At 42.9% G+C, this 21,175-nt stretch overlaps 1 protein-coding gene across 1 annotated transcript in view; it reads left to right on the plus strand.

Annotated features, from left to right (window-relative positions):
- Positions 1 to 20,454, plus strand: part of DPT (dermatopontin) — a 143,608-nt gene extending 123,154 nt beyond the window's left edge. Inside the window, exons 2-4 of the mRNA XM_069761688.1 lie at positions 3,082 to 3,207; positions 3,576 to 3,683; positions 19,756 to 20,454. Of these exons, the coding sequence (XP_069617789.1) occupies positions 3,082 to 3,207; positions 3,576 to 3,683; positions 19,756 to 19,822 (301 nt within the window). The 3' untranslated portion in view covers positions 19,823 to 20,454. The remainder of the gene's footprint in view (positions 1 to 3,081; positions 3,208 to 3,575; positions 3,684 to 19,755) is intronic.
- The last annotated feature ends 721 nt before the right edge of the window (positions 20,455 to 21,175 follow it).

Here is a 21,175-nt window from a genome sequence, read left to right on the forward strand (position 1 = left end):
ATCAATAGGAAAAAAAAATTCTGTGCGAATGGTGCGGATTGAATGAAGGAGCATGTCACTTCTTTTATGCAGATCTGCATTCCATTCCATTATAGAAATCCGCAGGGGTAAAAAACACAAAATCCACAGCAAATCCGCAACAAAAACGCACAAAATCCGCATAAAAAATGCATCAGATCTGCACCTGCGTTTTCTGCCAGGAGATGCAGATTTTGTGCAGAAAATTTTGCACCCAAATCTGCAATGTGTGCACACAGCCTTAGTCATACAGGCGTGCATGGAGAAACCTTCAGTTATCAGTCACTAAGAGAAGCGGTTGACAGCGGGCTATGCACTGATTAACCAGCTGTCAGTCATACAGGCATTAATGGAGCAGCTTCACTCAGCAATCACTATTCTGTCAGCAGCGGTTAACAGCGGGTTATACACTGATAAGCCAGCTGTCAGTCAAAGTGCTAGGGCGTGCCAGCAGCCACAGTATAGTGAGCGATGACTGAATGACTGAAAAGTTGTTCCTGGGAGAATTAAAGTTCCTTTTCACCCAGGTGCCATACTATTAACCTGCAGATTAAAGGGAACCTGTCACCCCCAAAATGGAAGATGAGCTAAGCCAACCGGCATCAAGGGCTTATCTACAGCATTCTGTAATGCTGTAAGCCCCAGATGTATCCTTAAAGATGAAAAAAAGAGGTTATATTGTACTCACCTGGGCGGGCGGTCCGATCCGATGGGCGTCGCGGTCCGGGGCCTCCCATCTTCATAGGATGACGTCCTCTTCTTGTCTTCATGCTGCGGCTCCGGCGCAAGCGTACTGTGTCTGCCATGTTGAGGGCAGAGCAAAGTACTGCAGTGCGCAGGTGCTGGGCCTCTCTGAGCTTTCCCGGCGCCTACGAACTGCAGTACTTTGCTCTGCCCTCGACAGGGCAGACAAAGTACGCCTGTGCCGGTTCGTGAAGACAAAAAGAAGACGTCATCGTAAGAAGATGGGAGGCCCCGGACCGGACCGTGACGCCCATCGGACCGGACCACAGCGGTACCGCCCCTGGGTGAGTATAATCTAACCTCTTTTTCTCATCTTTCAGGATACATTGGGGGCTTATCTACAGCATTCCAGAATACTGTAGATAAGCCCCTGATGCCGGTGGGCTTAGCTCACCTTCCATTCTGGGGGTGACAGGTTCCCTTTAAACCTATATTTGCAGGTTAATAATGTTATTGCACATGACAGGGTCCCTTTAAGGGTACTTTCACTCCAACTTATTTTTTGTCCGTGTGATGTTCATGTGCAAAACAGACCAATTTAATCTATTTATACATCAGATTATAAATAACCGATACATGCTAGGACCCAAAATCTATCCCCACATCTGGCCCCTTATAAATTTGGGGTCTACTAGAGAAAATAATAGAGATCTGGGCATGCGCACTTTCAGATAGATGTGGATCTTGGGGGGTGGAATGCACATTTATTGGACCTTTATGACCTAACCTTTTGATGTGACCGATGATAAATAAAGAACAATAGTGCTTAATGAGTCGCCCGCCAGGGCAGTGGGGTACCCGGTACCGGGTCTGGTGTTCACAGGGGGATGTCACGGTGGCGGCAACCCGGTCCGTGGCCCTGGGCACCCATGTAAAAGGGGTATTGATTAAAGTTTATGTTCGTACGCCACCTGTGGTATTCGGTCAGTGGGGACCGATGCTGCTTTAAGGGGTCCTCTGGGGTGATGTTATGGCAGCTAGATGGTATAACTTCCCATAGGTGAATTATATCCCCAGGGCTCACGGTGTATAAATGGAAGATGATGGTGAAGGGTGCAGTAAAGAACAAGGACACAGGTTTGCAGTCTCTTTACCTGGTTTACTGAAGACTTTAGGCAGCCACAGTCCAGGGCAGCAGATCACAGGTACAGGCAGGAACCGGACGGCTTGGAAGTGAATCCAGAGTTCCCCTTTACCAGGTGGAGATGAAAGCCTCCCTCTAGCGCGGTGGTGTTGTAGTCCCTTACTGCCTATGGCTTCTAATAAGGTCCTCACAGTTCTTCTCTGTCCCCCATATAGGATAGGACACAAACCCGTATGATAGGTGACTTGAGCCTTTTTACAAGATCTCTATCATGACCCTGGCTCAATGCGTCACTGTGCCTCCTGGGTATTGAGGCAGACAGGTAACTTGCAGTTCAGCTGTCCTGCCGGTCTCTGCTGTAAGGCATAGAGTCCTTTATAACCTCAGTATTCCAGCTACCGGTTATCTGCGCTTCAGAGGGAGGCAGCTCCTTCGCAGCTGGTCTCCCCTGATATCACTCTCCTGTGCTTCGCTCTCCTACATGCTCACTGAACAATGTTCTTTCCTTCTGTATCTCTGTCCAGGACCTGCAGCACTTTCTCGTGGCTGCACGGCTCCTCATACGTTCCTCCTGCATCAGACTGCTCCAGTCTGCTCTCTGGCACTATCTGTCTCACTTTCCCTCCAAACCACAATACATATACGGGAGTCACCTAGGAATAGGATCAAAAGCTCGCTCCCAAGCATCGCTTCCAAGGGTAACATCATTCTCCCCGTGAGGAAAGCAATGTCATTGTGACGACCAGGACCCTGGAGCATCACACTTAATATAGAATCCAATTATAATATACCACCGTTAAAATCAGGACATCCAGAGAAAATGTAACAGTGGCCCACACTTTTGGAACCGATGTGTGTAGAACATGGATGTGTGTAGAACATCTACACACATCGTTTCGAAATGCATAGACAGTGTTACATTTTCTCATGATGTCCTGATTTTAAATTATAACGGTGATTATATATATACGTATATATATATATATATATATATATAATCTATCTTTTAGAATTGGATGCTCTAATAGACTCTACTGTTTTGTGTGGGATTTTTTCTTTTTGACTTGAGCGCCTTTCATCCCTCTCCACCCGGGACTTCCCATGGATAGACAGACAGGTGAGCTGAACAGCTACATTATATTACATTCTCTATGTGAATGGATTTTTAAAATACAGTTACACATATGCAGCCATAACATAACTGTCCAAATTCACTACTGCTCTCTCATTCGCAGGTATCAGACTTGTTCTAATAACGGACTGGTAGCTGGATTTCAGAGTCAGTACTTTGATGCCGTGTTGGATAGAGAATGGCAATTTTACTGCTGCCGTTACAGTCGAAGATGCTCCTATAGTTGCTGGTAAGGTCACAATTAAATGAAACATGGGTTTTTATAGGGTTAATTAGGTAAATAATTCTGAACTTATAATAAACATGTAATGTTCTTTTTTTATCCAATATACCTAATAAAATGGTACATAGAAAATGTATCTACGCATGAATGATGAGAATTGCACTGTCCTAATTTCCTGTTCTTCACTACGTGGAAGATCTTCGCTTACTGAGAGTGAAGAAGACCATTCCTGGTCACACGGTCCTTGCACTTCAGATTTGGACATGTACCCTTTATCTCCTGTGCAGATATTGGTGTGAGGGGCATCATGGAAAATAATGGTGTCCATTTGTATTCAATGTATTGGAAATGTTATTTTTTTTCTGCGCATACAGGTTGACACAAGACTATCCCGGACATTATGGGGAGGATGTAGACATGGTTCTATATTCCTATGGCTATTACATAAGAGGAGCAACCACAACATTCTCTGGAGTAGAAAGGTTAGTTTCATTAACATGTACATCATCTGTCAACCTAGTCTGAGAGCAGCATAATGTAGAGACTGAGATCCTGATTCCAGAGTCACTTAGGCCTTAAGCAGACATTAGTGATTTTCTCATCCGAGTAAATTGATCTGGGTTTCGTTAGTGTCTTTGATCAGAAGGACATCAGAGTTTGGTTAGTGTGTTAGTTTTTACCATCATTTCCTCTGATTAACCCCTTTCTGACATTAGGTGTACATTTACATCGATGTCAGACACCCTCCCTTTGATGTTGGCTCCCTCCCTTTGATGTTGGTTCCAGCGGTGAGCCCAAATTTTTCCTGACATATATCAGCTGTTTTGAAGAGCTGACATGTGTCCAGAATAGCAGCAGGTAGAATCGCAATCAACCCAGGCTATTAAGCAGTTAAATGCCACTGTAAAACTGGCATTTAAAAAACGCTTCCGCCAATCGTGCCGGTAATCTCCCACCGGTGACCCACATGACGTGATCACGGGTCACTGGTGTGTAGGCATGACAACTGGAGGTCTCCTGGAGACCTCTATGGTTGTCAGTGCCGGCTTGCTGTAAGAGCCACCCAGTGGTCGGCGTTCATAGCAAGTAATTCTGCTATATAGAGGCGATCTGATCATCGCCTCTATGTAGCAAAGCCGATCGGGATATGGCAGCTTCTAGTCTCCCATGGAGACTATTGGAGCATGCCAAAAGTAATAAAACAATGTTTTTAAAAATGTAAAAAAAAAATCAAACATACACACATATTTGGTATCACCACGTTCAGAATTGCCCGAACTATCAATAAGAAAAAAGGATCAACCTGATCGCTAAACGGCGTAGCGAGAAAAAAGTTAAAACCCAAGAATTACGTTTTTTTGGTTGCCACAACATTGCATTAAAATGCAATATTGAGCTACCAAAAGATCGTATCTGCACCAAAATGGTATAATTAAAAACATCATCTCAGTAAGTAAAAAATAAGCCCTCACCCAACCTGAGATCACGAAAAATGGAGACGCTACAGGTATCCGAAAATGGCGCAATTTGGCTTTTTTTTTTTCACAAAGTTTGGAATTTTTTTTTTTACCACATAGATAAAAAAAGAACCTAGACATGTTTGGTGTCTATGAACTAGTAATGACCTGGAGAATCATAATGGCAGGTCAGTTTTTTCAATTTCAATTTTTCAATTTCACCGCACTTGGAATATTTTTCCCGTCTTCTTGCACACAACATGGTAAAATCAATGGTATCGTTCAAAAGTACAACTCGTCCCACAAAAAACAAGCCCTCACTTGGTCATATTGAAGGAAAAATAAAAAAAAGTTATGGCTCTGGGAAGAAGGGGAGCAAAACACGAAAATGCAAAACTGAAAAAAGCTCCGGGGGTTGCGGTCTTTGAGCAGAGATCTCATTCTGTGCATGCGCCACCTCGGCGACATTTTCATGAAGACCAGCAAAAGCACCGGCCACAGCTAAAACACCACCAGCCCAAAATTTTAATGAATGCATGATGAAGAATGCATCACATGTGGCAGAGGGCCATGACTGAGCCCTCTGAGCCGAAGACTCTACCCACAGACCCGCCCTGACGCACCAAGGAAACCAAAATGTATCATGATGATTTAACGAAAACCAGGCTGCAGATTTTTACACTAAGTGTATGTATTAAATCAGTATGACAGCGCCATTCTGCCCATACCTTTAGTTTAACATGGATGATCCTGATGAGAGGTTCTCTTTAATCACCATTTGAAATTTTCAGCTAAATTACATTTCTGTGCACAGGGGCCGGACTGTGCACTTGGTCTTCTCCCTGTCTGGGATTCCTTGGCCCCTCCGCCTGCTGCTTCTGTGTGAAGAGATTTCATATAGAAGAGGCAGGTGACTGACCATGTAGTGACTGATTATTCATAGACTGAAGGCACATCAAGTGGCCGTGGAATCACAGACGGGGAGGACAAGACCCAGTGCAGTCAGGCCCCTGTGCCATCAGGGTACATCCCATAAACACTGTCAGCAGAACTGTGCAAGCAACGCCCTCATTGAGCAACACTACCACCAGTGTCCCTTCATACACTGCGCCATCCTGTCCTGGTTTCTATAAATCAGATTTCATTTTAAACATTTTCAATTTTACTATTATAAAGAAAAAGCTTCTGTAATGGGTGTTTCATCATAAAAAAATGACATACCATTGAAATCAGATTTATATTTTAGTAGGAACCGGTCACCAGAAAAAAAACCGCTATTAACCTGTAGATATGGGGTTAATCTGTAGGTTGATAATGTTACTAACGCACCCTAACACTACGAGGAGAAAATTAACTTTATTCTCCCCTGGAAGCGTTTTGGTTTCAGTCATGAGGGAGGTGCCCCTGTTCAGTCACCGCTGAGTATAGAGAGCGGCCTCTGTGACTGTGCCGCCGGAGCGTGAAACGGCTGTTGTCCGCACTCTCTGCATTGCTCCCGAGCCTATTCTTTTTTATCCATGAAATAAAGACTTCTACTTTTTGGTAACGGTGAGTGCCTTCCTTTCTTCTTTCACTGTGCAATTGGACTCTACATTCACACAGGATTGAGCACCCGTTCCCTGGGGTGTGTGGCGTAAACATAGTGTGTGAATGGTCTCTGTAGATTTGTTTCAAGAGACCACGGTGGTACAGCAGTGCCAAATCTGTTTTTCTCTGTTTTTGGAATATTCAAGAATACCAAGACACCAGAGGACATTCCTCAAAAACCTTTGTATATAGCTGTATTTTGAGGCTTGAGAAAGGCCAGATATGGTCCAAACTTTGCCTTGTTTTCCTATTTTTGTGATTTTTTTTTAATATTGTAGAATAAAGATCAAACTTTTTAAGCCTTATTCTCTGGTGTCTCGGGATTCTTGGATAGTCTACTGTTTTGGGGCCTATGAGCACAAAAAAATAGAGTGATAAAGTCCACAAAGACATAATTATAATAAAAATGTCAATCTAATTTTTATTAAAGACACAAATTCACAACAAAATATATACATGAACAATCAAATTTTGCATAAGTGCTGTATGCACCATGCAGACACAGGAAGGACAATAAGAAAGAGACATGACGGAAAAAATGGAGAAGGGAAGGGGGAAAACGCTCCCTATGTATCCTCAAATAGCAATAGGACGCTGGTTCACATATGTAGTAACGGGTCCCACAGGTATCCCATATGTATGCATAACAGGACGTCACTAGTAGTACATAGCAGGCTTACCCATCTTAGGTGTCAGGCAGCGCACCCCCTCCTTCTCACAGCCCCCGAACGCACGTTTCGCCAAATGGCTTTTTCAACAGGGTTCGTATGTGGCGTGTCTCATGCTGCTTTAAATAGTACTAAACCCGGAAATAGTGCCAGACATATCGGCGCATGCGTAGTGGCGTCCGGCGCGCGTCATCGCCGAGGCCGCTGCAGCTGGGAGCGCGTGTGGGCGGAACTCCGCCATACCCAATGTAACACACGCCCCCAGCACAGAGCAGCGGCGGCAGCGAAGATGGGCGGCCCAGACCACACCGGGCATGCGCACTGTCGGCGGCCATCTTTAAGAAGACCACGGTAGCGGCCATTTTTAAGAAGATAGAAGCGCTACATATTTATATAAGTGCTCAAGGTAAGAAGCAGTGAGATTAATACGTGTATTACATTGTGAAACATAATGATTAATCTATATAACAAACAGGAGTCTTAAAAACTACCCCTCATAGTATACAGGCGCTAATACAATGGTGAGCAATAAGATAAATATTTAAAGTGACAGTGCAACAATTAAAGTGCTAAAATATTCGGCCGAAATAGATGAAAATGACGGCTTCAATGTCTTGTGGCATTCATCTGTGGTAAAAGGACTTCTATGTAGCCTTATAACATCCAAAAGCCGTGGTCATGGAAGAAAATGAACTAAAAATAAAAAACACACATGAGACAATTACTAACGACATATAATAAAACAGAATGGCGGATATATTGACTCCAGGGAGAGAAAAGGGAAGAGAGAGTAGACAGGTCCCCCATAATATCTATGTCACACAGGCACGGCGAGGCAACAAAATGGTGGAACCTGATACCTCAGTACAACAGGGCCAGATCAGTCAGAGAAAAGGGGCAAAGCTTAATTTTTCATTTAGACCTTTCGGAGTCATGGTATTGAGAGTGAAGATCCACTTACACTCTCGTTGTGCTAGTAATTTAGTCATGTTGCCACCCCTTATGCCTCCGTGTATCCTATCTATGCCTCTAACTTTGAGGCCTCGAGGATCCGAGCCATGAAAGAGCCGGAAATGTTTTGGTAAGGTTTTTAGACTTGATACGTCTACTGCTTCCCTTGCGGCTAGAATGTCTCTTACATGTTCGCGTGTCCGAACTTTGAGTTCCCTAGACGTGAGACCGACATAGACCAAAGAACAGGGGCAGGTAGCATAATATATAACAAAGGTTGTACTACATGAAATATATTCCCGTATTTTAAATTCTCTGCTCCCATCTGAGGTCTTGAAGGTCCCACATCTGAGAATGTTTGGACATGCGACACATGAGCCGCAAGGGAAACAGCCCTGTCTTGGGCTAGTAGGAACCCAGGAGGCTTCTATCAATGTTTTTTGTCACATAATGACTTCTCACCAGAGTAACATAGTAACATAGTAACATAGTAACATAGTTAGTAAGGCCGAAAAAAGACATTTGTCCATCCAGTTCAGCCTATATTCCATCATAATAAATCCCCAGATCTACGTCCTTCTACAGAACCTAATAATTGTATGATACAATATTGTTCTGCTCCAGGAAGACATCCAGGCCTCTCTTGAACCCCTCAACTGAGTTCGCCATCACCACCTCCTCAGGCAAGCAATTCCAGATTCTCACTGCCCTAACAGTAAAGAATCCTCTTCTATGTTGGTGGAAAAACCTTCTCTCCTCCAGACGCAAAGAATGCCCCCTTGTGCCCGTCACCTTCCTTGGTATAAACAGATCCTCAGCGAGATATTTGTATTGTCCCCTTATATACTTATACATGGTTATTAGATCGCCCCTCAGTCGTCTTTTTTCTAGACTAAATAATCCTAATTTCGCTAATCTATCTGGGTATTGTAGTTCTCCCATCCCCTTTATTAATTTTGTTGCCCTCCTTTGTACTCTCTCTAGTTCCATTATATCCTTCCTGAGCACCGGTGCCCAAAACTGGACACAGTACTCCATGTGCGGTCTAACTAGGGATTTGTACAGAGGCAGTATAATGCTCTCATCATGTGTATCCAGACCTCTTTTAATGCACCCCATGATCCTGTTTGCCTTGGCAGCTGCTGCCTGGCACTGGCTGCTCCAGGTAAGTTTATCATTAACTAGGATCCCCAAGTCCTTCTCCCTGTCAGATTTACCCAGTGGTTTCCCATTCAGTGTGTAATGGTGATATTGATTCCTTCTTCCCATGTGTATAACCTTACATTTATCATTGTTAAACCTCATCTGCCACCTTTCAGCCCAAGTTTCCAACTTATCCAGATCCATCTGTAGCAGAATACTATCTTCTCTTGTATTAACTGCTTTACATAGTTTTGTATCATCTGCAAATATCGATATTTTACTGTGTAAACCTTCTACCAGATCATTAATGAATATGTTGAAGAGAACAGGTCCCAATACCGACCCCTGCGGTACCCCACTGGTCACAGCGACCCAGTTAGAGACTATACCATTTATAATCACCCTCTGCTTTCTATCACTAAGCCAGCTACTAACCCATTTACACACAATTTCCCCCAGACCAAGCATTCTCATTTTGTGTACCAACCTCTTGTGCGGCACGGTATCAAACGCTTTGGAAAAATCGAGATATACCACGTCCAATGACTCACCGTGGTCCAGCCTATAGCTTACCTCTTCATAAAAACTGATTAGATTGGTTTGACAGGAGCGATTTCTCATAAACCCATGCTGATATGGAGTTAAACAGTTATTCTCATTGAGATAATCCAGAATAACATCCCTCAGAAACCCTTCAAATATTTTACCAACAATAGAGGTTAGACTTACTGGCCTATAATTTCCAGGTTCACTTTTAGAGCCCTTTTTGAATATTGGCACCACATTTGCTATGCGCCAATCCTGCGGAACAGACCCTGTCGCTATAGAGTCCCTAAAAATAAGAAATAATGGTTTATCTATTACATTACTTAGTTCTCTTAGTACTCGTGGGTGTATGCCATCCGGACCCGGAGATTTATCTATTTTAATCTTATTTAGCCGGTTTCGCACCTCTTCTTGGGTTAGATTGGTGACCCTTAATATAGGGTTTTCATTGTTTCTTGGGATTTCACCTAGCATTTCATTTTCCACCGTGAATACCGTGGAGAAGAAGGTGTTTAATATGTTAGCTTTTTCCTCGTCATCTACAACCATTCTTTCCTCACTATTTTTTAAGGGGCCTACATTTTCAGTTTTTATTCTTTTACTATTGATATAGTTGAAGAACAGTTTGGGATTAGTTTTACTCTCCTTAGCAATGTGCTTCTCTGTTTCCTTTTTGGCAGCTTTAATTAGTTTTTTAGATAAAGTATTTTTCTCCCTATAGTTTTTTAGAGCTTCAATGGTGCCATCCTGCTTTAGTAGTGCAAATGCTTTCTTTTTACTGTTAACCCCTCTGTGACCTTAGACGTACTATCCCGTCGAGGTGCCCTGGGCTTATCTGACCCTGGACGGGATAGTACGTCATAGCCGATCGGCCGCGCTCACGGGGGGAGCGCGGCCGATCGCGGCCGGGTGTCAGCTGCTTATCGCAGCTGACATCCGGCACTATGTGCCAGGAGCGGTCACGGACCGCCCCCGGCACATTAACCCCTGGCACACCGCGATCAAAGATGATCGCGATGTGCCGGCGGTACAGGGAAGCACCGCGCAGGGAGGGGGCTCCCTGCGGGCTTCCCTGAGCCCCCCGCAGCAACGCGATGTGATCGCGTTGCTGCGAGGGTCTCCTCACCTCCCTCCCTGCTCGAGCCCCGGATCCAAGATGGCCGCGGATCCGGGTCCTGCAGGGAGGGAGGTGGCTTCACAGAGCCTGCTCAGAGCAGGCACTGTGAAGCAGCCTGCACTCCTATCAGATCAGTGATCTGACAGAGTGCTGTGCAAACTGTCAGATCACTGATCTGTGATGTCCCCCCCTGGGACAAAGTAAAAAAGTAAAAAAAAAAATTTCCAAATGTGTAAAAAAAATAAAAAAAAATATTCCAAAATAATGAAAAAAAAAAAAATATATTATTCCCATAAATACATTTCTTCATCTAAATAAAAAAAAAAAACCAATAAAAGTACACATATTTAGTATCGCCGCGTCCGTAACGGCCCGACCTATAAAACTGGCCCACTAGTTAACCCCTTCAGTAAACACCGTAAGAAAAAAAAAAAAAAAACGAGGCAAAAAACAACGCTTTATTATCATACCGCCGAACAAAAAGTGGAATAACACGCGATCAAAAGGACAGATATAAATAACCATGGTACCGCTGAAAGCGTCATATTGTCCCGCAAAAAAAGAGCCGCCATACAGCATCATCAGCAAAAAAATAAAAAAGTTATAGTCCTGAGAATAAAGCGATGCAAAAATAATTATTTTTTCTGTAAAATAGTTTTTATCGTATAAAAGCACCAAACCATAAAAAAATGATATAAATGAGGTATCGCTGTAATCGTACTGACCCGAAGAATAAAACTGATTTATCAATTTTACCAAACGCGGAACGGTATAAACGCCTCCCCCAATAGAAATTCATGAATAGCTGGCTTTTGGTCATTCTTCCTCACAAAAATCGGAATAAAAAGCGATAAAAAAATGTCACGTGCCCAAAAATGTTTTCAATAAAAACGTCAACTCGTCCCGCAAAAAACAAGACCTCACATGACTCTGTGGACCAAAATATGGAAAAATTATAGCTCTCAAAATGTGGTATTGCAAAAAATATTTTTTGCAATAAAAAGGGTCTTTCAGTGTGTGACGGCTGCCAATCATAAAAATCCGCTAAAAAACTCGCTATAAAAGTAAATCAAACCCCCCTTCATCACCCCCTTAGTTAGGGAAAAATAAAAAAAAATGTATTTATTTCCATTTTCCCATTAGGGCTAGGGTTAGGGCTAGGGTTAGGGCTAGGGCTAGGGTTAGGGCTAGGGTTAGGGCTAGGGTTAGGGCTAGGGTTAGGGTTAGGGCTAGGGTTAGGGCTAGGGTTAGGGCTAGGGTTAGGGCTAGGGTTAGGGCTAGGGTTAGGGCTAGGGTTAGGGCTAGGGTTAGGGCTAGGATTAGGGCTAGGGTTAGGGTTAGGGCTAGGGTTAGGGTTGGGGCTACAGTTTGGGTTGGGGCTAAAGTTAGGGTTAGGGTTTAGATTACATTTACAGTTGGGAATAGGGTTGGGATTAGGGTTAGGGGTGTGTCAGGGTTAGAGGTGTGGTTAGGGTTACCGTTGGAATTAGGGTTAGGGGTGTGTTTAGATTAGGGTTTCAGTTATAATTGGGGGGTTTCCACTGTTTCGGCACATCAGGGGCTCTCCAAACACGACATGGCGTCCGATCTCAATTCCAGCCAATTCTGCGTTGAAAAAGTAAAACAGTGCTCCTTCCCTTCCGAGCTCTCCTGTGTGCCCAAACAGGGGTTTACCCCAACATATGGGGTATCAGCGTACTCAGGACAAATTGGACAACAACTTTTGTGGACCAATTTCTCCTGTTACCCTTGGGAAAATACAAAACTGGGGGCTAAAAAATAATTTTTGTGGGAAAACAAAAAGATTTTTTATTTTCACGGCTCTGCGTTATAAACTGTAGTGAAACACTTGGGGGTTCAAAGTTCTCACAACACATCTAGATAAGTTCATTGAGGGGTCTAGTTTCCAATATGGGGTCACTTGTGGGGGGTTTCTACTGTTTAGGTACATTAGGGGCTCTGCAAACGCAATGTGACGCCTGCAGACCAATCCATCTAAGTCTGCATTCCAAATGATGCTCCTTCCCTTCCGAGCCCTCCCATGCGCCCAAACGGTGGTTCCCCCCCACATATCGGGTATCAGCGTACTCAGGACAAATTGGACAACAACATTTAGGGTCCAATTTCTCCTGCTAACCTTGGAAAAATACAAAACTGGGGGCTAAAATATAATTTTTGTGGAAAAAAAAATATTTTTTATTTGCATGGCTCTGCGTTATAAACTGTAGTGAAATACTTGGGGGTTCAAAGCTCTCACAACACATCAAGATGAGTTCCTTAGGGGGTCTACTTTCCAAAATGGTGTCACTTGTGGGGGGTTTCTACTGTTTAGGTACATTAGGGGCTCTGCAAACGCAATGTGACGCCTGCAGACCATTCCATCTAAGTCTGCATTCCAAATGGCGCTCCTTCCCTTCCGAACCCTCCCATGCGCCCAAACGGTGGTTCCCCCCCACATATGGGGTATCAGCGTACTCAGGACAAATTGGACAACAACTTTTGTGGTCCAATTTCTCCTCTTACCCTAGAGAAAATACAAAACTGGGGGCTAAAAAATAATTTTTGTGGGAAAAAAATTTTGTTTTATTTTTATGGCTCTGCATTATAAACTTCTGTGAAGCCCTTGGTGGGTCAAAGTGCTCACCACACATCCAGATAAGTTCCTTAGGGGGTCTACTTTCCAAAATGGTGTCACTTGTGGGGGGTTTCAATGTTTAGGCACATCAGTGGCTCTCCAAACGCAACATGGCGTCCCATCTCAATTCCTGTCAATTTTGCATTGAAAAGTCAAACGGCGCTCCTTCCCTTCCGAGCTCTCCCATGCGCCCAAACAGTGGTTTACTGCCACATATGGGGTATCAGCGTACTCGGGACAAATTGGACAACAACTTTTGAGGTCCAATTTCTTCTCTTACCCTTGGAAAAATAAAAAATTGGGGGCAAAAATATAATTTTTGTGAAAAAATATGATTTTTTATTTTTACGGTTCTGCATTATAAACTTCTGTGAAGCACTTGGTGGGTCAAAGTGCTCACCACACCTCTAGATAAGTTCCTTAGGGGGTCTACTTTCCAAAATGGTGTCACTTGTGGGGGGTTTCAATGTTTAGGCACATCAGTGGCTCTCCAAACGCAACATGGCGTCCCATCTCAATTTCTGTCAATTTTGCATTGAAAAGTCAAACTGCGCTCCTTCCCTTCCGAGCTCTCCCATGCGCCCAAACAGTGGTTTACTGCCACATATGGGGTATCAGCGTACTCAGGACAAATTGGACAACAACTTTTGAGGTCCAATTTCTTCTCTTACCCTTGGAAAAATAAAAAATTGGGGGCAAAAATATAATTTTTGTGAAAAAATATGATTTTTTATTTTTACGGTTCTGCATTATAAACTTCTGTGAAGCACTTGGTGGGTCAAAGTGCTCACCACACATCCAGATAAGTTCCTTAGGGGGTCTACTTTCCAAAATGGTGTCACTTGTGGGGGGTTTCAATGTTTAGGCACATCAGTGGCTCTCCAAACGCAACATGGCGTCCCATCTCAATTCCTGTCAAGTTTGCATTGAAAAGTCAAATAGCGCTCCTTCCCTTCCGAGCTCTCCCATGCGCCCAAACAGTGGTTTACTGCCACATATGGGGTATCAGCGTACTCAGGACAAATTGGACAACAACTTTTTGGGTCCAATTTCTCCTGTTACCCTTGGTAAAATAAAACAAATTGGAGCTGAAGTAAATTTTTTGTGTAAAAAAGTTAAATGTTCATTTTTATTTAAACATTCCAAAAATTCCTATTAAACACCTGAAGGGTTAATAAACTTCTTGAATGTGGTTTTGAGCACCTTGAGGGGTGCAGTTTTTAGAATGGTGTCACACTTGGGCATTTTCTATCATATAGACCCCTCAAAATGACTTCAAATGAGACGTGGTCCCTAAAAAAAAATGGTGTTGTAAAAATGAGAAATTGCTGGTCAACTTTTAACCCTTATAACTCCCTAACAAAAAAAAAAATTGGTTCCAAAATTATGCTGATGTAAAGGAGACATGTGGGAAATGTTACTTATTAAGTATTTTGTGTGACATATCTCTGTGATTTAATTGCATAAAAATTCAAAGTTTGAAAATTGCAAAATTTTCAAAATTTTCGCCAAATTTCCGTTTTTTTCACAAATAAACGCAGGTACTATCAAAGAAATTTTACCACTATCATGAAGTACAATATGTCACGAGAAAACAATGTCAGAATCACCAGGATCCGTTGAAGCGTTTCGGAGTTATAACCTCATAAAGGGACAGTGGTCAGAATTGTAAAAATTGGCCTGGTCATTAACGTGCAAACCACCCTTGGGGGTAAAGGGGTTAATTGCCTGTCTTACTTCTTTGTTTAGCCACATTGGGTTTTTCCTATTTCTAGTCCTTTTATTCCCACAAGGTATAAACCGCTTACACTGCCTATTTAGGATGTTCTTAAACATTTCCCATTTATTATCTGTATTCTTATTTCTGAGGATATTGTCCCAGTCTACCAGATTAAGGGCATCTCTAAGCTGGTCAAACTTTGCCTTCCTAAAGTTCAGTGTTTTTGTGACTCCCTGACAAGTCCCCCTAGTGAAAGACAGGTGAAACTCTACAATATTGTGGTCGCTATTTCCTAGATGCCCGACCACCTGCAGATTTGTTATTCTGTCAGGTCTATTAGATAGTATTAGGTCTAAAAGTGCTGCTCCTCTGGTTGGATTCTGCACCAATTGTGAAAGATAATTTTTCTTGGTTATTAGCAGAAACCTGTTGCCTTTATGGGTTTCACAGGTTTCTGTTTCCCAGTTAATATCCGGGTAGTTAAAGTCCCCCATAACCAGGACCTCATTATGGGTTGCAGCTTCATCTATCTGCTTTAGAAGTATACTTTCCATGGTTTCTGTTATATTTGGGGGTTTGTAACAGACCCCAATGAGAATTTTGTTACCATTTTTCCCTCCATGAATTTCCACCCATATGGACTCGACATCCTCATTCCCTTCGCTAATATCCTCCCTTAAAGTGGACTTTAGACAAGACTTTACATAGAGACAAACCCCTCCTCCTCTCCGATTTTTACGATCCTTTCTAAACAGACTGTAACCCTGTAAGTTAACTGCCCAGTCATAGCTTTCATCTAACCATGTCTAGATTATTCCCACTATGTCAAAGTTACCTGTAGATATTTCTGCTTCTAGTTCTTCCATCTTGTTTGTCAGGCTTCTGGCGTTTGCGAGCATGCAGTTTAGAGGATTTTGTTTTGTTCCAATCTCCTCGCTGTGGATTGTTTTAGAAATGTTCTTACCTCCCTTCTGAGTATGTTTTCCTGGATCTTCTTTGTTCAAGTCTAATGTTTTTCTTCCTGTCCCCTCTTCTTCTAGTTTAACGCCCTCCTGATGAGTGTAGCGAGTCTTCTGGCGAATGTGTGTTTCCCAGGTTTGTTGAGGTGTAGTCCGTCTTTGGCGAGGAGTCCATCGTACAAGTAATTCACACCGTGGTCCAGGAATCCAAATCCTTGTTGTCTGCACCATCGTCTTAGCCAGTTGTTTGCATCAAGGATCCTGTTCCATCTCCTGGTGCCATGCCCGTCTACTGGAAGGATAGAAGAAAAAACTACCTGTGGATCCAGTTCCTTTACTTTCTTCCCCAACTCTTCAAAGTCTTTGCAGATTGTCGGTAGGTCCTTCCTTGCCGTGTCATTGGTGCCAACATGTATCAGAAGAAATGGGTGGACGTCCTTGGAGTTGAAGAGCTTTGGTATCCTATCGGTCACATCCTTGATCATCGCACCTGGAAGGCAGCATACTTCTCTTGCAGTTATGTCCGGTCTGCAGATGGCTGCTTCTGTGCCTCTCAGTAGTGAGTCTCCCACCACCACCACTCTTCGTTGCTTCTTGGCTGTACTTTTTGCTGTCACTTATTGCTGTGTGCCCTTTTCTTTTTTGTTTGCTGGTATTGCTTCATCCTTAGGTGTGCCATCTTCATCCTCTACAAAGATTTGATATCGGTTCTTCAGTTGTGTGGTTGGTGATTTCTCCATGGTCTTCTTGCTTCTTTTGGTCACATGCTTCCACTCATCTGCTTTTGGAGGTTCTCTGACACTTTTTTCACCTTCTGTGACCAGTAGAGATGCTTCTGTTCTGTCTAGAAAGTCTTCATTCTCTTTGATGAGTTTCAAAGTTGCTATTCTTTCTTCCAGACCCCGCACCTTTTCTTCTAAAAGGGCCACTAGTCTACACTTCTGACAGGTGAAATTTAATTCTTCTTCTGGTCGATCTGTGAACATGTAGCACATGCTGCAGCTCACCATGTAGGTTGTCACATCTGCCATGTTGCTCCTAGATCCTGCTGACTTGCTGTGTGTTTTCCTTCTTGTGTAATCTACTCAGCCAAGCTCTCTTGCATTAATGTCCTACAGGCAAAAATTTGGTGATTCCTTCCAAGCAGCTGGTCCCGGCTGTGTCCCTCAGGTTCCTACCCCTCCGTTGTATCATCAGAAGGGACTCTGTTAAATGTGAGGCCAGAATTCCATCTGTCTGTAAAACAGACCAGTGTTTATTAAGTGCCTCCCGGATACGACCCCACTGACAATTTGAGGTTGAGATAAACCTTACCTCTGACTCATTGCCCGATCTGGGCCTCTTTGGTTGTGAAAGCAAATCCTCCCTCCGTGTGGACCTAGCCCTTCCATACCCTGCCCTAATACATCTGCGGCTGTATCCCCGAGCCTGGAAGCGCTCCGTAAGGATAGCGGACTGTCGAAGCGGGCCTCCGTAGAGCATAACCGCCTCATCCTCAAAAACTGCCCAACTAGGATGGCTTTAATAATAGAGTAGTTGTGTGCCGAGGAGGCATGCAACAAAGAGTTGACTGAAGATTCTTTACGGTATAGATCAGTTTCAACTGAGCCATCCTCGGCAACACACAAAGTAATATCCAGGAAATTGATTCTACTTGCATGCCAGGCATAGGTGAATTTTAAGTTGAAATCATTATTGTTCAAATCCTGCATGAATTTGGGTAGGCTGGCCTCGCCACCATTCCAGATCATCAAAACATCATCGATGTAGCGAAACCAGCCCACCACTGGGTCTGCGGCGTGGCTCCGTCCCCCTGGAAGATGTGTCTCTCCCAGTAACCCAAGAATAGGTTTGCATATGACGGAGCACACGCCGCACCCATTGCAGTGCCTTGTAATTGCAAGTAGAATCTGTCCTTAAACACAAAATAATTATGATGTAAAATAAACTCCAATAATTCCAATATGTTTTGGGGCCTAGTGGGAGGCAAGAACAGAATTTATCAATTGTGCAAGGGATGTGGACACTGGAATCAGGTAAAAGGAGATACAGTTGTGCTCAAAAGTTTACATACCAAGGCAGAATTTTTGCTTTCTTGGCCTTTTTTCACAGAATATGAATGGTAACACCAAATCTTTTTCTCCACTCATGGTTAGTGGTTGAGTGAAGCCATTTATTGTCAAACTACTGTGTTTTCTCTTTTTAAATTATAATGACAGCCCAAAACATCCAAATGACCCGGATCAAAAGTTCACATACCCCATTTCTTAATACCGTGTATTACCCCCTCTAACATCAATGACAGGTTGAAGTTTTTTGTGGTTGTTGTGGATGAGGCTATATATTTTCTCAGATGGTAAAGCTGCCCACTCTTCTTGGCAAAAAGCCTCCAGTTCCGGTAAATACCTGGGCTGTCTAGTATGAACTGCGTGCTTGAGATCTCCCCAGAGTGCCTCAGTGATATTGAGGTCAGGAGACTGAGATGGCCACTCCAGAACCTTCACTTTGTCCTGCTGTAGCCAATGACAGGTCGACTTGGCCTTGTGTTTTGGATTGCTGTCATGTTGGAATGTCCAAGTACGTCCCATGTGCAGCATCCAGGCTGATGGGTGCAAATTTGCCTCCACTATCTGCTAATAACGTGCTGTATTCATCTTTCCTTCAACTTTGACCAAGTTTCCTGTGCCTTCGTAGCTCACACATCCCCAAAACATCAGCGATCCACCTCCGTGCTTTACAGTAGGAACAGTGTTCCTTTCATCATAGGCCTTGGCGCCAAAGTCGCGTTTCGTATGACGCGTTTGGCGCCATCTTTTCAGCCAATGAAGGAGCGTGGGCAGAGTGATGACATAGGTCTTAGGGGCGTGGACGCCTATCGCCATCTTGTCGCTTGTGCGCTGTAGCGATTTTCAATGTGTAACACCAGCTTGTCTGTTCAGGGATGGAGGAGAGAGAGAGAGAGAGAGAGAGAGAGAGAAAAAAGTTAGATTTCCCATTGACTTTGCATTGGGTTTCGTGTTTTGGTCGATCCCCGACTTTTCGCCATAATCGGCCGATTTCACTCGACTCGACTTTTGAGATAGTCGGGTTTCGCGAAACCCGACTCGACCCTAAAAAAGTAAAAGTCACTCAACCCTAGATGTTACCTTTAGTAGCCATTCAAACCCATTTGTGTCAAATTCTGTGCATGTTATCAGGCCAAAATCACCAGGGTATGTGAACTTTTGATCAGGATAATTTGGATGCTTTGGGTTGTCATTATGATTTAAAAAGAGAAAACCCAGTAGTTTGACTATAAATGGCTTCACCCAACCACTAACCATGAGTGGAGAAAAAGGATAGGTGTTATCATTCATATTCTCCGAATAAAGGCCAAGAAAGCAAAAATTCTTCCAGGGTATGTAAACCTTTGAACACAACTGTATTTTTTAATTCCTTTCCATTTATGAACAGATTCATATTTAAGCACCATTTTCTCTCATTGTTTTTTACTGTTGTTTTCTTAATTAATCAAATAGTTAAATGTAATAAAGTGACACCATCAGAATCTGTCAGTGGTGCAGCCTCACGCTTTGGGACTGTAATTTAGAACCATATAATAATAATAATAATAATAAATCTTTATTTTTATATAGCGCTAACATATTCCGCAGCGCTTTACAGACATTATCATCACTGTCCACAAATGGGGCTCACAATCTAAACCATATCACATTTTCCTGTTGGTACTTTTCCCTCATAGTAACCTCTTACCTAAATACTATTTTCTAGGGATCGTCAATGGAAATACATAGTCTGCAGAATGACAGATTTTGACTGCGAATTTGAAAACTTCTAGAGAAAGCCCTGACCCTGTGCACTATGAAAATGTGATATTAAAAAACAAAACCTGGTTTGTATTTGTTTCTGCTTTTGCTAGTATGTTCGTTTGGCAGATGTTATAATATCCGTTCCCTATGGCTACATTGACAGGTGCCATTATATCTGCAGTGGCCGTCATCACAGCAGCTGCTTATAGCTTCACTGTGACAAAATAAGAAATATTCTTATGCCAAAAGTACATATAAAAATGTGTATTTTCAACTCACGGCAATGCCTGCTTACCATGTTAGGTACATACAAGCTAAAGAGTGAATGCCATTATGTTGTATGATGTCAGAAGTAAATGCCAGCTCAGTTTTTACGCAGATGTGTTACTACCAAGCGATGTTCAGAAACCAATCAGTTTCCGGAGTTTAGATTTCCATTTAGCAAACACAAATATGAAAATAGTGATTTGTTGAACAGCTTTTTCACTTTTTGTCTTTACTGTATTTTTCGTTTTTTAATGTATCGAAACACAATGATGTTCTTGCACATCACTTTTTACATTAGTTTATGTTTTATTTGTGATCTGTAAGAAAGACAACAATTTATGAATGCACACAACTGTATTAGCTGAAATAAAATGCTATGTATGGCCTTTTCACACTTTTTTGTCTTATTTCTTTTATTAGATAACAAATAAATTTAAAGCTAATTTCCAGTTTCTCCTGGCAGTATCCTCTATTGTGTAACATGGTCTCCATCCGGTTCTACACTAAAACCTCCAGCATGCTGGGGCATGCCAGAGATAAATGGAACCTGTCAGGTCCAATTAAACTATTAACCGGCAGATCTAGGGTTAATAGCATTAAGCAGGCGCCCGGCCTCTGTACTGAAAGTGTGGTACTTGGAAGAAAGTTAACTTTATTTCTCTTGGGAGCTGCCAGCTTTCAGTCATACAGTTGTGCCTGGGGCAATTACAGTCACAAATCACTACACTGAGTTTCGGCAGAGAGCGACTGACAGCAGTCTACACAGTGATGTAATGCAGAGGCGGAGGTCAATCAGTGCCAGGTGTGCTTACAGACGCCATTCTCAGTGCTGTGAGCGGTGCCTGTAATAGCTCCAGGCACACCTCCATGACTGAAAGCCGGCAGCTCCAGGGAGAATAGATTTAATTTTCTTCTGTGCGTCACTTTCAGTACAGCGGCCAGGCACATTCAAAACGCTATTAACCTGTTGACAACCCTATATCTACAGGATAATAGGATTATCGGACATGACAAGCTTCCATTAAAGCTGCTGTTAAAATTATTCAACGACCTTGCAAATTAGGTCATCAAAATCTACAAATGTTTGCTGTTATGAATAAACCAAATCAGACAAG

This window comes from Ranitomeya imitator, chromosome 3, assembly GCF_032444005.1.
Source record: "Ranitomeya imitator isolate aRanImi1 chromosome 3, aRanImi1.pri, whole genome shotgun sequence".
NCBI lineage: Eukaryota > Metazoa > Chordata > Amphibia > Anura > Dendrobatidae > Ranitomeya > Ranitomeya imitator.